Here is a 23,217-nt window from a genome sequence, read left to right as displayed (position 1 = left end):
ACGCAGCATCGAGCGCTACTGCCTGTTGCCGCTGACGTGACGCGCGGCCGCCAATTTGGAGTGGTGATCCGCTCCACTCAGGGCAATTCCTTTGGCAGGAGCAATTAACTGTCAGCACATTTAATTCATATTACCTCACTGAATACCACTGATATTCACGCGCTTTTTTGTCATACGTGTAATTATGATAAAGGAGACATGTCTTGGCGTGTTCATAATTTGCTTAACAGTAATAGAATATTCTTATATGCTATAAGTGACCAGACGTCTGAGATCAAAACTGGGAATATAATCCCAGAGAAAGGGGGAAAAAAAACAGTCAAGCTATTTTTAAATTAAAGAAACAATATGATTAGGTTATATATACATGCGTATATCCTACATAAACAATGTATGAATACATTAGATATCTATATATCTTACGAACCTATAGACCAGTGGTTCTCAAATGGGGGTACTTCAGGGTATGCCAAGGGGTATATACATGATTTTTTTTTTTTAATATTCTAAAAATAGCAACAAGTCAAAATCCTTTATAAGTACATTTACTGAATAATACTTCAACAAAATATGAATGTAAGTTCATAACCTGTAAAAAGAAATGCAACAATGCAATATTCAGTGTTGACAGCTAGATTTTTTTGTAGACATGTTCCATAAATATTGATGTTAAAGATTTCTTTTTTGTGAAGAAATGTTTAGAATTAAGTTCATGAATCCAGATGGATCTCTATTACAATCCCCAAAGAGGGCACTTTAAGTTGATTACTTTTATGTGTAGAAATCTTTATTTAAAATTGAATCACTTGTTTATTTTTCAACAAGTTTTTAGTTATTTTTACATCTTTTTTTTTTTCAAATAGTTCAAGAAAGACCACTACAAATGAGCAATATTTTGCACTGTTATACAATTTAATAAATCAGAAACTGATGACATAGTGCTGTATTTTACTTCTTTATCTCTTTTTTCAACCAAAAATGCTTTGCTCTGATTAATGGGTACTTGAATTAAAAAAATGTTCACAGGGGGTACATCACTTAAAAAAAGTTGACAACCACTGTTATAGACTTATACTCTGTTGCTGCAACAGCAGAGAGTTTATTCTGTCTTGACACTTTGTATTTATATTTTCTATTACATTCTTCCCTTAAATGCTCATGTTTACAGTGATTGTTTTGTATGTATTTTTCATGTATGTTGCTTTGGATAAAAGTGTCTGCCAAATACTTAAACATATATAAACACCTGAAAGTCTTTATTTCAGCTAAAACCACCAATCTGTTGCACTGGATTCAGAATAAAACCAAATTCTGTCTTACCCAACAAAGTTAGTATTTGAAAAATTGTTACTTGAAGACTTATTATCTGTGGTTACAATAAAATGAAAATGCATCATAATTAGTGGCGGCTGGGGAATTTTGTTTTAGGTGGGTCTGTAAGTTTGTAAACCAAATACCTGTAGAGGGGTCATCCTCCCCCAGAAGATTTCTTTGTGATTTTCACATACAAATATTGTAGTTCTTTGCTCCTGCTTAACTCTGTGGTAATATTATTTTCACAAAATACAACCAATAGTCTCCTCTCTGAGCTGCCACCTTACCGTGGTAGAGGAGTTTGCGTGTCCCAATGATCCTAGGAGCTATGTTGTCCGGGGGCTTTAAGCCCCCTGGTAGGGTCTCCCAAGGCAAACTGGTCCTAGGTGAGGGACCAGACAAAGAGCAGCTCGAAAACCTCTATGAAAAGTAAAAACAAAGGACCCCGGTGACCCGGACTCGGGTCACCGGGGCCCCCTTCTGGAGCCAGGCCCGGAGGTGGGGCACGATGGCGAGCGCCTGGTGGCCGGGCCTGTACCCATGGGGCCCGGCCGGGCACAGCCCGAAGAGGCAACGTGGGTCCCCCCTCCAATGGGCTCACCACCCATAGCAGGGGCCATAGAGGTCGGGTGCAATGTGAGCTGGGCGGCAGCCGAAGGCAGGGCACTTGGCGGTCCAATCCTCGGCTACATAAGCGCGCTCTTGGGACGTGGAACGTCACCTCACTGGGGGGAAAGGAGCCTGAGCTAGTGCGCGAAGTAGAGAAATTCCGGCTGGATGTAGTCGGACTCACTTCGACGCACAGCAAGGGCTCTGGAACCACGTCTCTTGAAAGGGGCTGGACTCTCTTTCACTCTGGCATGGCCGGCAGTGAGAGGCGACGGGCTAGGGTGGCAATTCTGGTTTCACCCCGGCTTAAAGCCTGCACGTTGGAGTTCAACCCAGTGGACGAAAGGGTAGCCTCCCTCCGCCTTCAGGCGGGGCGACGGGTCCTGACTGTTGTTTGTGCTTACGCACCAAACAACAGTTCAGAGTACCCACCCTTTTTGGGTACACTCGAGGGAGTACTGGAGAGTGCTCCCCCTGGTGATTCCCTTGTTCTGCTGGGGGACTTCAATGCTCATGTTGGTAACGACAGTGAAACCTGGAGAGGCGTGATTGGGAAGAATGGCCGCCCCGATCTGAACTTGAGTGGTGTTTTGTTATTGGACTTCTGTGCTCGTCACAGTTTGTCCTTAACAAACACCATGTTCAAACATAAGGGTGTCCATATGTGCACTTGGCACCAGGACACCCTAGGCCGCAGTTCCATGATCGACTTTGTAGTTGTGTCATCAGATTTGCGGCCTCATGTTTTGGACACTCGGGTAAAGAGAGGGGCGGAGCTTTCTACCGATCACCGCCTGGTGGTGAGTTGGCTGCGATGGTGGGGGAGGATGCCGGACAGACCTGGCAGGCCCAAACGCATTGTGAGGGTTTGCTGGGAACGTCTGGCAGAGTCTCCTGTCAGATAAAGTTTCAATTTCCACCTCCGGAGGAACTTTGAACATGTCACGAGGGAGGTGCTGGACATTGAGTCCGAGTGGACCATGTTCCGCACCTCTATTGTCGAGGCGGCTGATCGGAGCTGTGGCCGCAAGGTAGTTGGTGCTTGTCTTGGCGGTAATCCTAGAACCCGCTGGTGGACACCAGCGGTGAGGGATGCCGTCAAGCTGAAGAAGGAGTCCTATCGGGTTCTTTTGGCTCATAGGACTCCAGAGGCAGTGGACAGGTACCGACAGGCCAAGCGGTGTGCAGCTTCAGCGGTCACAGAGGCAAAAACTCGGACATGGGAAGAGTTTGGGGAAGCCATGGAAAATGACTTCCGGATGGCTTCGAAGCGATTCTGGACCATCATCCGCCGCCTCAGGAAGGGGAAGCAGTGCACTGTCAACACCGTGTATGGTGCGGATGGTGTTCTGCTGACCTCAACTGCGGATGTTGTGGATAGGTGGAAGGAATACTTCGAAGACCTCCTCAATCCCACCAACACGTCTTCCTATGAAGAAGCTGTGCCTGGGGAATCTGTGGTGGACTCTCCTATTTCTGGGGCTGAGGTTGCTGAGGTAGTTAAAAAGCTCCTCGGTGGCAAGGCCCCAGGGGTGGATGAGATCCGCCCAGAGTTCCTTAAGGCTCTGGATACTGTGGGGCTGTCTTGGTTGACAAGACTCTGCAGCATCGCGTGGACATCGGGGGCGGTACCTCTAGATTGGCAGACCGGGGTGGTGGTCCCTCTCTTTAAGAAGGGGGACCGGAGGGTGTGTTCCAACTATCGTGGGATCACACTCCTCAGCCTTCCCGGTAAGGTTTATTCAGGTGTACTGGAGAGGAGGCTACGCCGGATAGTCGAACCTCGGATTCAGGAGGAACAGTGTGGCTTTCGTCCTGGTCATGGAACTGTGGACCAGCTCTATACTCTCTGCAGGGTTCTTGAGGGTGCTTGGGAGTTTGCCAAACCAGTCTACATGTGCTTTGTGGACTTGGAGAAGGCATTCGACCGTGTCACTCGGGAAGTCCTGTGGGGAGTGCTCAGAGAGTATGGGGTATCGGACTGTCTTATTATAGCAGTCTGATCCCTGTACGATCAGTGTCAGAGCTTGGTCCGCATTACTGGCAGTAAGTCGGACACGTTTCCAGTGAGGGTTGGACTCCGCCAAGGTTGCCCTTTGTCACCGATTCTGTTCATAACTTTTATGGACAGAATTTTTTGGCGCAGTCAAGGCATTGAGGGGTTCCGGTTTGGTGGACGCGGGATTAGGTCTCTGCTTTTTGCAGACGATGTGGTCTTGTTGGCTTCATCTGGCCGGGATCTTCAGCTCTCACTGGATCGGTTCGCAGCCGAGTGTGAAGCGGCCGGAATGAGAATCAGCACCTCCAAATCCGAGTCCATGGTTCTCTCCCGGAAAAGGGTGGAGTGCCATCTCCGGGTTGGGAAGGAGACCCTGCCCCAAGTGGAGGAGTTCAAGTACCTAGGAGTCTTGTTCACGAGTGGGGGAAGAGTTGATCGTGAGATCGACATGCGGATCGGTGCGGCGTCTTCAGTAATGCGGAAGTTGTACCGATCCGTTGTGGTGAAGAAGGAGCTGAGCCGGAAGGCAAAGCTCTCAATTTACCGGTCGATCTACGTTCCCATCCTCACCTATGGTCATGAGCTTTGGGTCATGACCGAAAAGATAAGATCACGGGTACAAGCCGCCGAAATGAGTTTCCTCCGCCGTGTGGTGGGGCTCTCCCTTAGAGATAGGGTGAGAAGCTCTTCCATCCGGGAGGAACTCAAAGTAAAGCCGCTGCTCCTCCACATCGAGAGGAGCCAGATGAGGTGGTTCAGGCATCTGGTCAGGATGCCACCCGAACGCCTCCCGAGGGAGGTGTTTAGGGCACGTCCAACCGGTAGGAGGCCACGGGGAAGACCCAGGACACGTTGGGAAGACTATGTCTCCCGGCTGGCCTGGGAACGCCTCGGGATCCCCCGGGAAGAGCTAGAGGAAGTGGCTGGGGAGAGGGAAGTCTGGGCTTCCCTGCTTAGGCTGCTGCCCCCGCGACCCGACCTCGGATAAGCGGAAGAAGATGGATGGATGGATGGACAACCAATAGTATGTTAATGTTAAATCTTACTTGTGAAAATTAATCCCCCAATTCCTATTTTCAACAGTTCGCTCATTTGAGCAGGAAAACGCTGAATACCGGCCCAGCATGTTTGTTTTATACCTGTCAACTGTCAGTTTAGGCTGCTTGCCGGCTCCTCATCACCACTTCAAGATGGCGGCCAAATTGATTGTGTCACAGCAACCAATTCTGCGTCTACTTATGAGATGTCTATGGTTATAACGTCATTGCAAACACGGCAATCTGTTGCGTCCACTGCAGTTCGCTACCTTATTCATACTTTTTGTCAAGTGATTTTTTTTTAAGCAGGGTTGCATGAGGTACCTACACATAACGTCACGTTAGTGAATGTATCACAAACAGTAACGTAACGTTAGACGGCGGTCAGCAGCACCGCATATTTTAGCCACCTACAAAAAGCCAAACATAGTCAAATAAAGGTCAGTTAAAATGTATACTATATTAAGAATATGTGTACATATTCCATAGAGCCCTGACATCTAAAAAGTACAGCACTGTTCATTGTTATGTTCATGTATTTGTTATGTTTTTTATGTGTACGCACACATAAACACATATATAGTGTGAGATGAGATCAATGAGATAAGGTAAGAACTGGATAGAAACGGCTGTGGAACTAGTTACAATGCAATATTCCATGGAAATACAATTTTAACACTTTTGTGCAAATGAGTACAGTTGCACTTGTTTTTTTAAATGTGTTCATACTGTAAAGGAATGAGTTAAATGTTTAGAATAACTGGTTAATAGTGCTATTATGAAGTGCAGAGTAAGCACAGTTTTTTTTAATAATAAATACATACAGCGTTTTAAAAGCATACACAATCTGTGTACATATATCAGTCTGTGGTTGAAAAGACTTGAAATGACTCGAAACTCAAAATGCAGGACTTGGGACTTGACTTGAGACTTCCCAGTATTGACTTTGGACTTGACTCTGGACTTGCCTGTCTTGACTCGGGACTTGACTCGAGACTTGAGGGCAAAGACTTGAGACTTACTTGTGACTTGCAAAACAATGACTTGGTCCCACCTCTGATATGTGTGTGTGTGTGTGTGTGTGTGTGTGTGTGTGTGTGTGTGTGTATGTATATATATATATATATATATATATATATATGTGTCTGTGTGTGTGTGTGTGTGTGTGTGTGTGTGTGTGTGTACGTTTGTATACGTATGTAAATATCCTGGGGAAAATACTGTGTGTGTGTGTGTGTATATATACATATATATATATATATATATATACATATATACATATGTATATATATACTGTATGTGTATATATATACATATATACATATATATATTAGGGGTGTAACGGTACGTGTATTGAACCGGTTCGGTACGGGGGTGTACTGAACGAGTTTCTAAGCTAAAATCTTAACAAGCTGCTTTGCTTCTTCTGCCTCTGTCTCAGCACCCAGCATTGTCCCACCCACGCAACCATCTAATTGGTTACATACAAAGCCAATCAGCAGTGCGTCTTCAGAGCGGTAACAGCCAATCAGCAGTGCGTATTTAGAGCGCATGTAGTCAATGCTTCAGCGTCGAGCAGAATAGTGTATAGCAGGTTAGCATTAGACAGTGTACTCTCCCCAAATTATAAAAAAAACACTTCCCAGTCACAACTACTACTAACATCACTTTGAGCCCGTTGACCTTCTAGAAACTTAAACTGCAGCTCAGCCCGCTTGCAGTTCTGGCTTGAGGTGAAGGCTAATTAGCTTTTAGCATAACGTCAGCTAATTTTGGTTGTGTGTTTGTTTGTTTGTGTGTGCGCGTGTGCGTGAGTGCATGCGTGCGTGCATGCGTGCGTGCGTGCGTGTAGTGCGCGCGTGTGTGTGTTAGGGGCAGCAAAGCCCTGTCTGTTATTTCACTTGAACTCCATGGTGTTCAGGGATGAATAGTCTCCCCTATTGCTATTGTACTATATTTTCAGCTATTGTTATAGTAATCATTCGTAATGTAACAGCCTAGTTTTGAATGGCAGGGTCATGTTGACAAAAATATAACATTTATATAGTAAAAGTCAACGACAGGCTTCCCAAATGCTGTAATAAATTAAGCATGACTTAAGCAAAACTTTTCTTCTACAACATGTGATATCAGGGACCCTGCCATTCAAAACACGGCTGTTACATTACGAATGATTAATATAACAATAGCTGAAAAAACAGTACAATAGCAATAGGAGAGACTATTCATCCCTGAACACGATGGACTTCATGTTAGTTCATGTGAAATAACAGACAGACAGGGCTTTGCTGCCCCTATCACATGCACACGCACGCACACACACACACAGCAAAATGAGCTAACGTTACGCTAAAAGCTAATTAGCCTTCACCTCAAGCCAGAACTGCGAGCGAGCTGAGCTGCAGTTTAAGTTTCTAGAAGGTCAACGGGCTCATAGTGATGGTAGTAGTAGTTGTGACTGGAAAATGTTTTTTTATAATTTGGGGAGAGTATGATGTCCGCTGCTAAACACATGTCTGCTCGTCGCTGAAGCATTGACAACATGCGTTCTGAATACGCACTGCTGATTGGCTGTTACATCGCTCTGAATACGCACTGCTGATTGGCTTTGTATGTAACCAATCAGATGGTTGTGTGGGCGGGATCTCAGACAGAGGCAGAAAGGAGAGCAGCTTGTTAATACTTTAGCTTACAAACTCGTTCGATACACCTCCGAACCAGACCGAAACCCCGTACCAAAACGGTTCAATACAAATACACGTACCGTTACACCCCTAATATATAAATATATATATATATATATATATATATATATATATATATATATATATATATATATATATATATATATATATATACACATCCGCACCGTAACATAACATAAACACAACAGAACAAATACCCAGAACCCCTTGCAGCACTAACTCTTTCGGGACGCTACAATATATAGTCCCCGATACCCTTACCCCTCCAGCCCCCATAACCCTTTTACCCCCCGTTCCTCCCAACTCCACCCACCTCAACCTCCTCATGCTCTCTCAGGGAGAGCATGTCCCAAATTCCAAGCTGCTGTTTAGAGGCATGTTAAAAAAAAATAATGCACTTTGTGACTTCAATAATACATCTGGCAGTGACTTGGCATTTTTTCCATAACTTGAGTTGATCTATTTTGGAAAACTTTGTCACCTCATTTAATGCACCCAGCGGGGCATCACAACAAAATTAGGCATTATAATGTGTTAATTTCACGACTATATATATCGGCATTGGTAATTTAAATTTAGACAATATCGGACATCGGCAAAAAAGCCATTATCGGACATCTATATTGTTTTACAAATTCTGGAAATAAGTTCCTGGGCACTAGAGGGCTTTAAGGGCTTTGGCTTTGAGGGCCAAAAACAATATTAGGAAATGTGTATATTTAATTTATATTGTTTTTGTTTGATTAAAATTGTAATCAAGTGTGTAATCATTCTGTGGTCTTCAAAATGTGAAGTGTGAGTATCAACATTGGTATGACCAATACTGCCCCTGGAACATAACACATACCGTATACAACTGAATGGGAAGATACTTTTCTACACAATACAAGTAGTAATGTTTCATTTCTGCTTGCCCTTAGAAACAGAAATCCAACCAGGAGAGACTGTGGAAGTGCTGACTAATGATGTGCCAGAAGAGGACACGCCATCTCCTCCTCCTCCTCCTCCTCCTCCTCCTCCTCCTCCTCGTTCGGCCCACAGCCCTCCAGCCGACAACTTAGCACGGCCGTCTGTCCCAGCAAGTAGAGGAGTCAAAAACAGGTTAGCAACAACAAATCCCTTGACTGTCAAAGTGTATTTGGGGAAAGAGTTGGTGTTTAACTCCACAACAATGTGAAACACTTCTATACATATGCATGGATAAATTGTAACTGAGTGATCAGCTGACTGGCAGCTTTTTCTCCCAGGTGCCAAAGTGCTAGAGGCTGTTATCAATCTTTGCCTGTCCATGCTATTGACGCTGGTGATGGAGGGCAAAACAAGAGCGCCTCCTGGGATCCTATTAACAATGCATATCTTAGGATCCTAAACAAATTTGTTGAATATTTATCTGACACTTTTTAGCTTTAACAGGGAGCTTATGTTACCATTACTGTTTTTTATCTTTGCCCTAAAACACAGGTGTCAAACTCAATGCCCGGGGGCCAAATTTTGCCCGCCACATTTTTTATGTGGCCCGCGAAAGCCTGGAAATATTATATATTTTAAAAATGAAGCTGTTATATTATCAAGTATTCCAAAAATATTTTTTGTTAAAATAAATATGAATACTGTACTTAAATATCTGCTTGACTTATGATTTCAAAAAAAATTATCAATCAAATTGTAGACCGTAAAATTTACAATAGATTTTATGGTTAAATTCCGCCAAATTAGTTTTTTATTGTAAAATCCACTCTGGTACTGTTTTTTCCATATACAGTAAAACATTAAAACAACAAGATTTTACGGCAAAAAACAAACTAACTTGCAGCTATGTTGCTTGAATTTTACCGCTAAAATCAGTGGTATTGTTTTTCCATTCCATTACATCTATTAAATTTTTTATATGCCGTAAAACCCACGGCTTTTACTATAAAATTCTGGTGACTGAGCTGCCAGTTTCTAAAGTAACGTTTTAATATTCTTTTTGCAGCTTATGTGAAAAATATATTGTTAATTTTTATTATATACAGTCGCGATCAAAAGTTTACATATACTTGTAAAGAACATAATGTCATGGCTGTCTTGAGTTTCAAATAGTTTCTAAAACTCTTATTTTTTTGTAATAGAGTGATTGGAGCACATACTTGTTGGTCACAAAAAACATTCATAAAGTTTGGTTCTTTTATGAATTTACTATGGGTCTACTGAAAATGTGACCAAATCTGCTGGGTCAAAAGTATACATACGCAATGTTAATATTTGGTTACATGTCCCTTGTTGGCCCTGCGATGAGGTGGCGACTTGTCCAGGGTGTACACTGCCTTCCGCCCGATTGTAGCTGACATAGGCACCAGCGCCCCCCGCGACCCCAAAAAGGGAATAAGCGGTAGTAAATGGATGGATGGATGTCCCTTCGCAAGTTTCACTGCAACGAGGCACTTTTTGTAGCCATCCACAAGCTTCTGGTTGAATTTTTTTTTTGACCATTCCTCTTGACAAAATTGGTACTGTTCAGCTAAATTTGTTGGTTTTCTGACATGGACTTGTTTCTTCAGCATTGTCCACACATTTAAAGGCCTACTAAAATGAGATTTTCTTATTCAAACGGGGATAGCAGGTCCATTCTATGTGTCATACTTGATAATTTCGCGATAATGCCATATTTTTGCTGAAAGGATTTAGTAGAGAACATCGACGATAAAGTTCGTAACTTTTGGTCGCTAATAAAAAAAGCTTTGCCTGTACCGGAAGTAGCAGACCATGTGTGCGTGACGTCACCGGTGTGAGGGATCCTCACATTGTTTATAATGTGAGCCACCAGCAATAAGAGCAATTCGGACCAAGAAAGCGACGATTTCCCCATTAATTTGAGCGAGGATGAAAGATTTGTGGATGAGGAAAGTTAGAGTGGAGCACTTTAAAAAAAAAAAAAAAAAAAAAAAGGCAACGCTCCAGGCGGCGGCAGTGGGAGAGTTTCAGATGCAATTAGACACATTTACTAGGATAATTCTGGAAAATCCCTTATCTGCTTGTTGTGTTAATAGTATTTTAGTGAGGTTGTAAAGTCATACCTGAAAGTCGGATGGCTGCGGTGAACGCCAGTGTCTCAGAGAGAAGCGGAGGAGCCAAGATCACAGCTGCCTTTTTGAGCTCCTGGATGAGGTCGCGTAATCCACTCAAGTCTCCGGTAAGAGCCGACTTAATATCACAAAAGGATTTAGTAGAGAACATCGACGATAAAGTTCGAAACTTTTGGTCGCTAATAAAAAAGCCTTGCCTGTACCGGAAGTAGCAAATGTGCGCGTGACGTCACCGGTGTGAGGGCTCCTCACATCCTCATTGTTTATAATGTGAGCCTCCAGTGGCAAGAGCTATTCGGACCGAGAAAGCGACAATTTCCCCATTAATTTGAGCAAGGATGAAAGATTTGTGGATGAGGAAAGTTAGTGAAGCACAAAAAAAAAGAAAAAAAATGAAAAAGCGACGGCTAAAGGTGGCGGCAGTCGGACCGTTTCAAATGTAATTAGACACATTTACTAGGATAATTCTGGAAGATCCCTTATCTGCTTATTGTTTTAATACTGTTTTAGTGAGATTGTAAAGTCATACCTGAAAGTCGAATGGCTGCGGTGAACGCCAGTGTCTCTCAGAGAAGCCAATGGAGTAGCCAAGATCACAGCTGCCTTTTTGAGCTGCAGGAGGAAGTCGCAAAATCCACTGAAGTCTCCGGTAAGAGCCGACTTAATATCACAATTTTCCCATCCAAAAGCTTGCTGGTTGACGAAGAGAAACATGTTCGCTTGACCGCTCTGTGTTAAAGCTCCACAACAAACAAGGAAACACCGGCTGTGTGTCGGTGCTAAAGGCAGCTGCAATCCACCGCTTTCCACCAACAGCATTCTTATTTGACGGCTCCATTATTATTTGAACAAATTGCAAAAGATTCAGCAACAGAGATGTCCAAAATACTGTGTAATTGCGCGATGAAAAGAGACGACTTTTAGCCGTAAGTGGTGCTGGGCTAATATGTCTCCTCCAACCAATACCGTCACAAACATGCGTCATCATACGCGTCATCATTCCACGACGTTTTCAACAGGAAACTCCGCGGGAAATCTAAAATTGTGATTTAGTAAACTAAACCGGCCGTATTGGCATGTGTTGCAATGTTAATATTTCATCATTGATATATAAACTATCAGACTGCGTTGTCGGTAGTAGTGGGTTTCAGTAGGCCTTAAAGTAAGGGCGTTTGGCAGGCCATTCTAAAACCTTAATTCTAGCCTGAACTAGCTATTCCTTTGCCACTTTTGTGTGTTTGGGGTCATTGTCCTGTTAGAACACCCAACTGCGCACAAGACCCAACCTCCCTGCTGATGATTTTAGGTGGTCCTGAAGAATTTGGAGGTAATCCTCCTTTTTCTTTGTACCCTTTACTCTCTGTAAAACCCCAGTTCCATTGGCAGGAAAACAGGCCCAGCGCATAATACTACCACCACCATGCTTGACAGTAGGTCTGATGTTCTTGGGATTAAAGGCCTCACCTTTTCTCCTCCAAACATATTGCTCAATATTGTGGCCAAACAGCTCAAATTTTGTTTTATCTGACATCACAAGGACAAAGATAAGACCTTCTGGAGTAAAGTTCTGTGGTCAGATGAAACAAAAATTGACCACAATACCCAGCAATATGTTTCGAGGAGAAAAGGTGAGGCCTTTAATCCCAATGGAAGTTGTGCTTTACATAGAGTAAATGGGACAATGAAAAAGGAGGATTACTTCGAAATTATTCAGGACAACCTAAAATCATCAGCCCGTAGGTTGGGTCTCGGGCACAGTTGGGTGTTCCAACAGGACAATGACCCCCAAACACATGTCAAAAGTGGTAAAGGAATGGATAAATCAGGATAGAATCAAGGTTTTCAAATGGCCTTACCAAAGTCCTGACTTAAATGTGTTGACATTGCTGAAGAAACAAGTCTGTATCAGAAAACCAACCAATTAAGCTGAACTGCACCAATTTTGTCAAGAGTGGTCAAAAATTCAACCAAAAGCTTGCCAAAAGCTTGTGGATGGGTACCAAAAGCGCCTTATTGCAGTGAAACTTGCCAAGGGACATGTAACCAAAAATTAAGATTGCTGTATGTATACTCTTGACCCAGCAGATTTGGTCACATTTTCAGTAGACTCATAATAAATTCATAAAATAACCAAATTTCATGAAAGTTTTTTGTGACAAAGAAGTATGTGCTCCAATCACTTTTTCACAAAAAAATAAAAAGTTGTAGAAATTATTGGAAACTCAAGACAGCCATGACATTATGTTCTTTACAAGTGTTTGTAAACTCTTGATTGCGACTGTATTTACATATTCTGCTCTTGCTTTTAGCTGGTTAGCTTAGCAGATAGCTAACATGATATAATACTTGATGAAAAAAGAGTCTCAAGCGTTTGTAATGTAGTTTAGGCCTTTTTAGTGAAGGATCAATTGTATAATTTGTAAAACTGTGAACAAAAACACATAAACACACCCACACCAAGCTGACTACGGCAAAACAGGAGGGTCAAAATAGAACACAAACTGCAAAACTGATTTACACCACTAGGTGTCTTAGAAAATAACATTGTGGGGCATAACACTCCCCGTCTGGTATTATAAGATACCACTCTGTCTTTTTACTGAAAAGCAGTACAACCTCTGAAACGGGTCTGGAATACACCTTCGGGGTACCCTGTTTGATGATCTTCACATTCCCTTTTCGAATCCTGCCGTCACAGCTGGGGAAGGTTTCCTCAATGATGCCAGTGGGCCACACATTCTTCTTTACTTCAGTGTCTTTGAGGAGTAGTACCACATCGCCTACTTGCAAGTTTGGTCTTTCTTACTTCCACTTCTTGCAGAGCGGAAGGGTCGCCAAGTACTCTTGTCTCCAATGTTTCCCGAAAGTTTCGGCTAGACTTTGAACTTGCCCCCATTGCTTGTTATAGAGATCTTTCAGATCCATGTTCCCCAGAGGAGCAGATACTGGATCAGTCTTTTGAATAAGCATCACCTACTCAATGGCCTAGTGGTTAGAGTGTCCGCCCTGAGATCGGTAGGTTGGGAGTTCAAACCCCGGCCGAGTCATACCAAAGACTATAGAAAAACGGGACCCATTGCCTCCTTGCTATGAACTCAACATCAAAGGTTGGAATTGGGGGTTAAATCACTGCTGCTGCCCACTGCTCCCCTCACTTCCCAGGAGGTGATCAAGGGGATGGGTCAAATGCAGAGGACAAATTTCACCACACCTAGTGTGTGTGTGACAATCATTGGTACTTTAACTTTAACATTGCGGGCGTAAGAACTGCTGGCATGTCAGGAACAGACGATACTGGAACTAGAGGCCTTGTATTCTTGATTTTGCATTGATTTCACTCATTAGTGTCACAAGTACCTCGTGGGTGAGGCGACAGTTGTCTTTAAGCAACATAGCATCCAAAATGCGGCGTGCAATGCCGATCATCCTTTCCCACACACCTCCCATATGACAGGAATGCGGTGGATTGAATATCCAGGTACAGCCTTTGTTCTGCAAGTGAGCTTTCAACTCCGGGTTTTCTGAGTTTATTTGCAGTTCTCTGCAAGCTCCAATAAAGTTTGTGCCTTTATCGGAACGCAGGAGTCTCACAGGCCCTCTGATGGCAGTGAATCTCCTTAAGGCATTAATGAAACTGGAGGTTGACATTGTCTGTATGAGCTGGATGTGTACCGCTCGGGTAATCAGACAGGTGAACATGACTGCCCAGCGTTTATTCTCTGCATATCCACCTCTTGTCTTGTGCGCTGAGATGGTCCAAAGCCCAAAGACATCAAGTCCAACGTTCGTGAAAGGAGGATCCAAGGTAAGTCTATCCGCAGGTAAGTTAGACATTTTCTGTTCTTCGAGCTTTCCTCTCATTCTTTTGCAGGTGACACATTTGTTTATCACACTTGACACAAGTCTCTTACTTCCTGTTATCCGCAGTCCAGCTGTTCAAACTGCGCCTTCAGTGAACTGTCTGCTTTGATGGGCCACTTGTTCGTGGTAGTATCGTACCAACAAGGTAGATATGTGATTGTCTTTTGGAAGAATGATCGGATGCTTTTCTTCTCAGGTCATGTCTGCTGATGAAGTCCGACCTCCGACCTTCAGCAATCCTTCATCGTCAAGGATGGGATCCAAACTCTTGAGCAGACTGTGTCGAGACCACTCTTTACCCTTTGCTAGACTTTTCATTTCATCTTTGTACACATATTGTTGTTTTGTTTTCGATATGACCAGTCTTGCTTGACTGCGTTCATCTTTTCTCTGGATACAGTCTGAAGTTTTCCAGAAGACTCTAGCCTTTTGGACAAGCTTGGCTATTGCAAGAGTGAGAGATTTCCAGCTGGAGAATCTTTCAAAACGGTGTGAGCCAAGATGTCCACTTGTGGCTTTCGTAGCATAGGTTGAAACTGAAGGGCGAACTTCCACATCAGTTTCAGGATGCAGAAGGTTAAATGCCTCTGGCTGTGGAACTTCATCCACTTCTAGATTTCTTAGAAAAGCTGGCCCTGTCAGCCAGTTGGTATTTGGTAGGAGAACCGCTGAGACAGACATAGATCCGTGATCTGCAGGATTAAGTTTGGTACTGATGTAGTGTCATTGATCTGGGGTAGAGGACCTTCTTATTCTTGTCACTCTGCCACGTAGACATAGAAGTTTCTGGATGCATTATGTATGTAGTAGCCCAGTACAGTCTATGTGGAACTTGACTTCTGGAGGTTCTTTCTCCTCTTGCTCCCTGCCTTGATCTTTGATGACGGCAGAGCTGTCTTGTTTTCTTACTGCTGGACCAGGGTGTTAAGCAGTTGGGTGCCTGCTACTGTCACACTCTTTGCACTGCACAGTTCTATCACAGTCTTTGGCAAAGTGTCTTGTTGAGGCACAACACTTGAAACAGATGTGTTTTTCTTTGAGGTAGGATATCCGCTCCTCTAAGCTCTTGTTGCGGAAGCCAGGACATTTTCTTAGAGGATGGGGCTTATTATGTAAAGGACCCACTCTGTCTGGATCATCAACCCTTTTCTCCTCCTTGTTTTCTTTGCCTGCATCTGCTTTGGAAACATCAGTTTTCCTGGGGAACACAGATTGTTTGATTTCTTTCTGTAGTTGATCTGTCCTGTTTGAAACACCCATGGTAAGCTCAGCAAAGCCGGGGTCATTTCGTATCTCTGCTTGGTCTTGAATAAATTGTACAAAGACGTGAAAAGGAGGATATTGAACCCAAAAGTCTTCCTTATATTTTGAACCAAATGAGATCCACTTCTCCTGAAGGTAAATAAGGGAGCTTCTGTGCTATAGGATTGACTCCCCGGGGTGTGTTGAGGTAAGAAAGTCCAGGTAGGAATCCATCTCTTCTTGCGGCTTCCAGCTCTAGCAATAGATCTCCTAGTTCCTGCAATTTTTGGTTATCCTTATTTGCAATTCTTGGAAATTCCTCTAGCCTCTTCAACATAGCATTTTCAATGATTTCAGCTGACCCATAGCATTCCTCCAGCCTCCTCCACAACATTTAGAGTGCTTCTGTAGCGTCATCGATGTGGACTGAACGGATTCGTTTGGCCAACTCTGCAGACTTTGGTCCCAGCCACTTGGACAGTAAATCCATCTCCAATCTGTGGCTAAGATTCAACTCACCAGTGGCGTTGATAAAGGACGCCTTACATGCCTAGTAGTTCTCAGGTCTATCATCAAACATCAGGAGACCAGCGCTAACTATTTCTTTGCGAATGAGGTATTTGGCTAAGTCTGACGTACATGATTGATCACGTGAGGGCATGTTGTTAGTTGCACTTTGATGGCGACGCTGCTGGTCTTGGGAAGGTGCAAAGTGAAGTTGCTGGCGGAAACACCTTTCTTGGGGGAATTTTACAGGATTCCCAGGGCTTTGTTGGCTGTGGGTGGTGGGTCTGCTCTGGCGTTCCCCTTGCAATTTGTGCAACGAGTGAAAATAGTTGCTTTTTCTGCACAACTGCGTATATCCAAACCGTGCATTTCCGTATCACCGTTGTCCATGTTTTGCTGACGCTCTGGTGAATAAACGGCTTCTTGTTTCGGATCCTGGAGTTGTTGCTGACCATGATCCACAGAATGTTGTTGCACATATTCACTAGTGCGTTGCTGTGAGGAATATGGAGCCAAACCTGTTACACTTTGTCTTGAAGGTTCTCCAACTTCATCCTCATAAGCTTCTAAGACTTTAGCCTCAGCCCGTGCTGATTCAGCATCAATCCGTAACTTCAGCGCGTCAAGGTTAGCTTGTATTTCAGCTGCTCTACATTGATTTTCCGCTCTTTCCGCTATAAACCGTGCCTGCTCGATTCGCATGTCTGCTTGTCTTTGAGCAAATGTAGCCTTGACTTGTGCAGATTCGGCTTTGGCTCTTGCTCTGAGAGCAAAACCGTGTGATGTACGGCTAGATCTGCCAGAGTTAAGTACGACAGCATTGTTCAGAAGGTGCACCTCGATCTTCAGGTTTAGGGTTTTGATCATCCATGATATGTGGTTGAATCTCTTTCTGGTCTGCAGTTGTAATGGCTCACTTTCCTTAGAAAGCCGACTGAATGTTAAACCTTTTTTACTATTCTGCTCTTGCTTTTTGCTGGTTAGCTTAGCAGATAGCTAACATGATATAATCCTTGATGAAAAAAAAGAGTCCAAAGCGTTTGTAGTGTAGTATAGGCCTTTTTAGTGAAGGATCAATTTGTAAAACTGGGAAAAAAAACACAAACAAACATTTTTCATTTAGCATATGTCTATATACAACATACATGTGTATATATCTATATAAACCAATATAGAAGTCTGCTATGTAGCCCATTTAACATCCAAACCAACAAATACTGCCAGTAATTAGCTTTCAACAATGGGCACAAATATCTTACTAAAGCAATCTTAAACCGAAAATGCACAAATAATGTGTCACAATATTGTATTCATATAAACTTACAGGTTTAGGCCTTCAAAGTCTTCAAAGTCGAAAAGAAAGCTTAAAGCCTGCAGTGCAGTGCTGTTTGTTTGACAACTGCTCTCTGAAACACATCCACACTAAGCTGAGTATGGCAAGACAGGAGGGTCAAAAAAGAACACAAACTGCTAAACTGATTTCCACCACTAGGTGTCTTAGAAAATAACATTGTGGGGCATAATACATACATTACTCATTGTTAAAAGCGACCCTCTGAGGGTAACCATATCTGTGATGTGGCCCTCAATGAAAATGAGTTTGACACCACTGCCCTAATACTTTTTTTAAAATATTCAAATAATTGTTGTTTAATTATATTTCTGTACATGCTGTATTTTAAGTCGGTGGGCATTTTCTTAACTGTGGTCTTGGTTTATTCTAGTGATCATCTTTGTGCCTTCTGTTACTGCGGGAGTCGAAGCCTGTTGGGTCAGGGGGAACTGCACGCGTTCAGCACCACACTGCCACTCACCAGACGCAAAGATGGAGACGACCCCACGAGCGATCGTAGCGATGGCGAATCAACCACTGAGCCAAACACGGCTGGAGTGACCACCTCAGGACAGCGGGAAATTATTAAGTACATGTTTTTTTGTGGGGGATTATTTTTCTTGATAAAAGACCCTTCTGACTCTTTTGGACCTCTGCCTAATTTGTTCTGGTACTCATTGGGTGTCACTTTTGATCCCCAAGTGACGTAATGGGTAGTGGTAGCCATAATATGCAGTGGCAGGTAGCCAAGCCTAAGCGTTGTGTTGCTGTGTGATTGGTCAACAATGTCATGCCCCTTGCTTGGCTAACACAACAGCAGAGAAGGGTGTACGATTGGAATTGATTTGTAATAGAAATGTTCTGTCAGTGTCATCACTCGGGATATTTCACAGTTTTTTTATTTCTCCCTTAACATTTGTTGACCAGTACAAAGTATTTTAGTATAACGAGTGTCACCCTAAAGAGATGACTTGAGACTCAACAAGTGTCGTTGTACATATCCCAGATACTATGGCACCTGTAGTTGTTAAATAGCTCGCTCCATCCGTCCTCATCACTTTAAAGGTGCCATGTGTAGCAATGTGGCCAGAATTGGTACTGCATTCATGGTCAAAATTCTATAGTCCCCTCCCATTCTCCATGACTGAGGTTGCCAGATACGCAGCCGAATCCGAATCCTATTTCAAGGAACTTCAAATGGCAATCGACGAGTCCTATCATGTAGGTTTGTTCTTGTTCATGCTTCTTGCAAGATGGTTTACTAAGTAATTATGCCACATTTTACTGATGTCAATTAGCCAAATGTATTTGTAAAGTAACGCAGCAATATTTTCAACGGGAGTTGGGACAGATTGTTGGCTTTACCCTGTTGAAGTGTCTAGTTAGAACGCATGGAAAGCCATCAAAATAATGATAGACAATGATATTTTATATATTGCATAGGCCTACTTTGATGGCAAGCCAAGGCCAACAGTAAAATTACCGCCACATTTTGTTGGACATAACTCCATATTGTATCCAACCTGACACACTGCATTCTCTTCCGTGTATTCACATCACCATCTTTCAGTGCATCATGCAATTCCACGTTACGCAAAAAACATACAGCCTACTACCATGTCAATACACAAAGTACAAAATCATTACATGTAATGCATTATAGCAGGCCTGTGCAGTTATTTTGACTCTGGGAGCCAAATATATAAAAAAAAATGTGTCTTGAGGGCCAGTATATCTATTTTTAGGAACACTAATACAAAACGGCACAATAATGTCTGATTGAAATCTAAAAACGTTATGACAGACCTCATTAAAAAATGAAATTGAATTTAAAATTAAAATAATAATTGTATAGTTCAAGACGTACGGTAATTTGAAAACATCACTGCACATCATAATGGCAGCTACAGTTTTGATCTTAAAGATCGATAAAAATTAATTTGGTAAAGTCTGGCGGGCCAGATTGAAAAGCTTAACGGGCCGCATGTGGCCCCCGGTCTTAGTTTGCCTAGGTCTGCATTATATGGTGGCAAGCAAATACCACCCCATATGTGCCCGATGCACAGTACCAGAAACCGCAATTACTATAGCTGTGCTATTGTTGGAAGTTATTTCCTCAGTAAATCAGCATATTGAGAACGAAATAGCCACTGTCCCTACCCATATCCACATAGGTTTTATTTGTCGAAAATATATTTTGCCCTGTCAGCTGGATGACACATGGACATACAAGCTAACGGGCGTATATTTCCCCCATTAATTTATATGTCGATGTGTCATTGACCGGGCTAGCATGCTAAGCATTTGTTGCACGAGCATACTAGCTTTGTTAGACAAGTTCATAGACTGTATTGGACAATAATATAGTTTACATACAAAATGTCAATTTCCATTTATTACAAATAATAAGAAAAAGTAAATGCCTGACTTACCTAGCAAGGAGGAAATTAACAAGTTTGGCAACAGATGAAAAAAATCTTCCCCGCCTTTAATCATCTCCATCTGTCAAAGGCATCCCCGATACAAATCGTCGTTTTGTTCCTGGCTTTGTCATAAATACATTGAGAATCGTAACAACGCATTTTAGATTTACTATGGTCCGACAATTTTTGGTAACTTTATCTTTGGCAGTAACCCGATGAAGAGGGCGGTGCGTAACAGGCAACCTGGATGTGACACACTCACAGACTTTTTAATTGGTCAAACGGTGGAGTCGGGGCATCGAAATGAAAACAATAACAATATCTCGGGGATGTAAATCTTTATTTTGAAATGAGCATATCCCGGCTGAACTACTGTTATCTGTTATAGAGGTATTCGAAAAGAACATGATTTATTAATGCCTTTTGACATATCAGGGCCATTTAATGATGACTTGACATTAAATTATTATTTATGGCAACTTTAATTATAGAAAAACCTGCATGTCATTCTCTTTTGTTCTTGTTGTTTTTATAGAAAAACAAAACTATGCTTGACCTTCCTCTCTGATCCTTTTGTTCCAGCGGGTCTGAAAACGGCGAGGGAGATCCAGACACGAGTCGATTTTGGGATGAGCTTTCGCATGTCGGCCTTCCACACGATCTTAACGTCCAGTCTCTCTTTGAGTCAGGTAATATTAAGATAATTCCAGTTAAGAAACAGTAGTGCCTCGGTTTTTTTTAGTAATCAGTTCCAAAAGGTCAGATAAACACAGAATCATAAGAAAACTGAAACTTGTTTTCATTGAAGGCCCTATCATAGTTATGGCTACCTTTAGAGGGCCATTAGTAATAGTGAATGTATATCATAAATCAGCATGACAAGCAGATAATTAAGTATTTTTACTATTTAAAAAAACATATAACATATATAATATGGGGCTTCACGGTGGGAGAGGGGTTAGTGCGTCTGCCTCACAATATGAAGTTCCTGCAGTCCTGGGTTCAAATCCAGGCTCGGGATCTTTCTGTGTGGAGTTTGCATGTTCTCCCCGTGAATGCGTGGGTTCCCTCCGGGTACTCCGGCTTCCTCCCACTTCCAAAGACATGCACCTGGGGATAGGTTGATTGGCAACACTAAATTGGCCCTAGTGTGTGAATGTGAGTGTGAATGTTGTCTGTCTATCTGTGTTGGCCCTGCGATGAGGTGGCGACTTGTCCAGGGTGTACCCTGCCTTCCGCCCGATTGTAGCTGAGATAGGCGCCAGCGCCCCCCGCGACCCCGAAAGGGAATAAGCGGTAGAAAATGGATGGATGGATATATAATATGGTGTAAAACAGAGGTGTCAAAGTCATTTTGTTTGGTCCCAAGGGGGCCGCTTTTAACAGTGTAACACTATATTACATAATTTTTTTAATGCATTGTATTAGTAGATTTTTTTTTAAACTAAAATATGAAAATGTCACCTTAAAATTTTGTGTGTATTACTGTAAATGGAAAAACAGTCCTGCTGTTTTTATGGTAAAAAAATTTTTTACTGTGAAATGTTGTTTTTCTTCCTGTAAGTAAAAAAAATGCAATTTTACAGTAAAATTTTGGCACATGAGCTGCCAGTGTTTTTTTTTTTTTCCGCAAATCAACAACTGTAGATTTTTTGGTGTGCTACTGCGAATGCCAAAACGACGCCATAGTTTATTACAGTAAAAAGAGTACTGTTGTTTTCATTTAGAGAAAAATGCTGTAAAAAACAGTTATTTCACAATTTTACCGTTAAATCTATTGCTACTTTTACATTGCACAATTTGATGGATAACTTGCTTTGAAATCATTATTATTAGTATTTATTTGTAGTTAAAAAATGGTTTAAAAGTTTGATAATATATGTTTGCATAGTTAGACAATATTTAAGTTAACAAAATTTGCGATTGCATGGACTACATTTTTTTTTCCTGCCAGAATAGAAAGAAAGAATACATTTAGTAAAACAAATTACAGTACTTTATTGATACGTATTATTTCCCGGATTTCGAGAGCCAAATAAAATGAAGTAGCGGGCCACATCTGGCCCCCAGGCCTGGGGATTGACACCTGTGGTGTAGAAAAATATATTTGTTGCATGATCAGAAAATATAGCAACATTAAAGTTTAAATTATTTGCAATTTTATGCACTGCATGCATTTGTTTCTGTCAAAAGAATAAATATATTTAGTAAGGAAGATGAACTACTTTATTGACACAAATTATGTGCACACTAGAGATGCGCGAATAGGCAATTATATCATCCGCAACCACATCACTAAAGTCGTCATCCACCCGCCATCCACCCGAACCAACATTTTATCAGGACCGCAACCGCCCGCCGCCCGCCCGTTGGTATATTTCCGGAGTAGGCGACCTTCAACACTAAGAGAGCTAGTTTGACCCATGTCACAAACTAAAGAAGGTAATGTGAGCCGCCAACGTTCTCGCGAATATCCGATGGTGCTCATTCAGATAACGTGAATAAGGGCGTGCTGTGAAGCCATTGCCTTTAACACCTTAAACAACATGTACGAACCGTTTGCCAGTTCAGCAACATGTTGTATGCAGCTTCCGCAGATACACGTACAAGATTGAAGGGCATACCGGGTGATACAGAGAACATTAATGGTTGTGATATAAACAATTTTAACACTCTTACTAATATGCGCCACGATGTTAAGCCACACCAAACAAGAATGACAAACACATTTCGGGAGAACATCCTCACAGTAACACAACATAAACGCAACACAACAAATACCCAGAATCCTTTGTATCCATGACATTTCCTGCATATACTTTACACCCCCGCGCCCCCAACCCTGCCCACCTTACCGACGCACGGGGGTGAGGGTTTGCTGCTAGTGGGGTGTATAATATAGTCAGGAAGTGTCATGGATGCAAAGAATCCTGGGTATTTGTTGTGTTGCGTTTATGTTGTGTTACTGTGAGGATGTTCTCCCGAAATGTGTTTGTCATTCTTGTTTGGATTGGCTTCACAGCGTGGCGCATATTAGTAAGAGTGTTAAAATTGTTTATATCACAATCAAAGGCAAAGGCTTCATAGCACGCCCTAATACTAATTAACAGGGTGACTGCCGG

At 42.5% G+C, this 23,217-nt stretch overlaps 1 protein-coding gene across 7 annotated transcripts in view; it reads left to right on the top strand.

Annotated features, from left to right (window-relative positions):
- The window catches only part of kmt2cb (lysine (K)-specific methyltransferase 2Cb), a 190,014-nt gene that overhangs the window by 79,964 nt on the left and 86,833 nt on the right, over positions 1 to 23,217 (top strand). For all 7 annotated transcript variants that reach the window (XM_061920330.1, XM_061920335.1, XM_061920333.1 and 4 more), the window contains 3 exons: positions 8,585 to 8,765; positions 18,064 to 18,261; positions 20,678 to 20,784. In XM_061920330.1, coding sequence (XP_061776314.1) covers positions 8,585 to 8,765; positions 18,064 to 18,261; positions 20,678 to 20,784 — 486 coding nt within the window. The remainder of the gene's footprint in view (positions 1 to 8,584; positions 8,766 to 18,063; positions 18,262 to 20,677; positions 20,785 to 23,217) is intronic.

Source organism: Nerophis ophidion, linkage group LG14, assembly GCF_033978795.1.
Source record: "Nerophis ophidion isolate RoL-2023_Sa linkage group LG14, RoL_Noph_v1.0, whole genome shotgun sequence".
Lineage (NCBI taxonomy): Eukaryota > Metazoa > Chordata > Actinopteri > Syngnathiformes > Syngnathidae > Nerophis > Nerophis ophidion.
The sequence above is the reverse complement of the archived record's forward strand: the minus strand, read 5'-3'. Positions and strand labels throughout refer to the sequence as shown.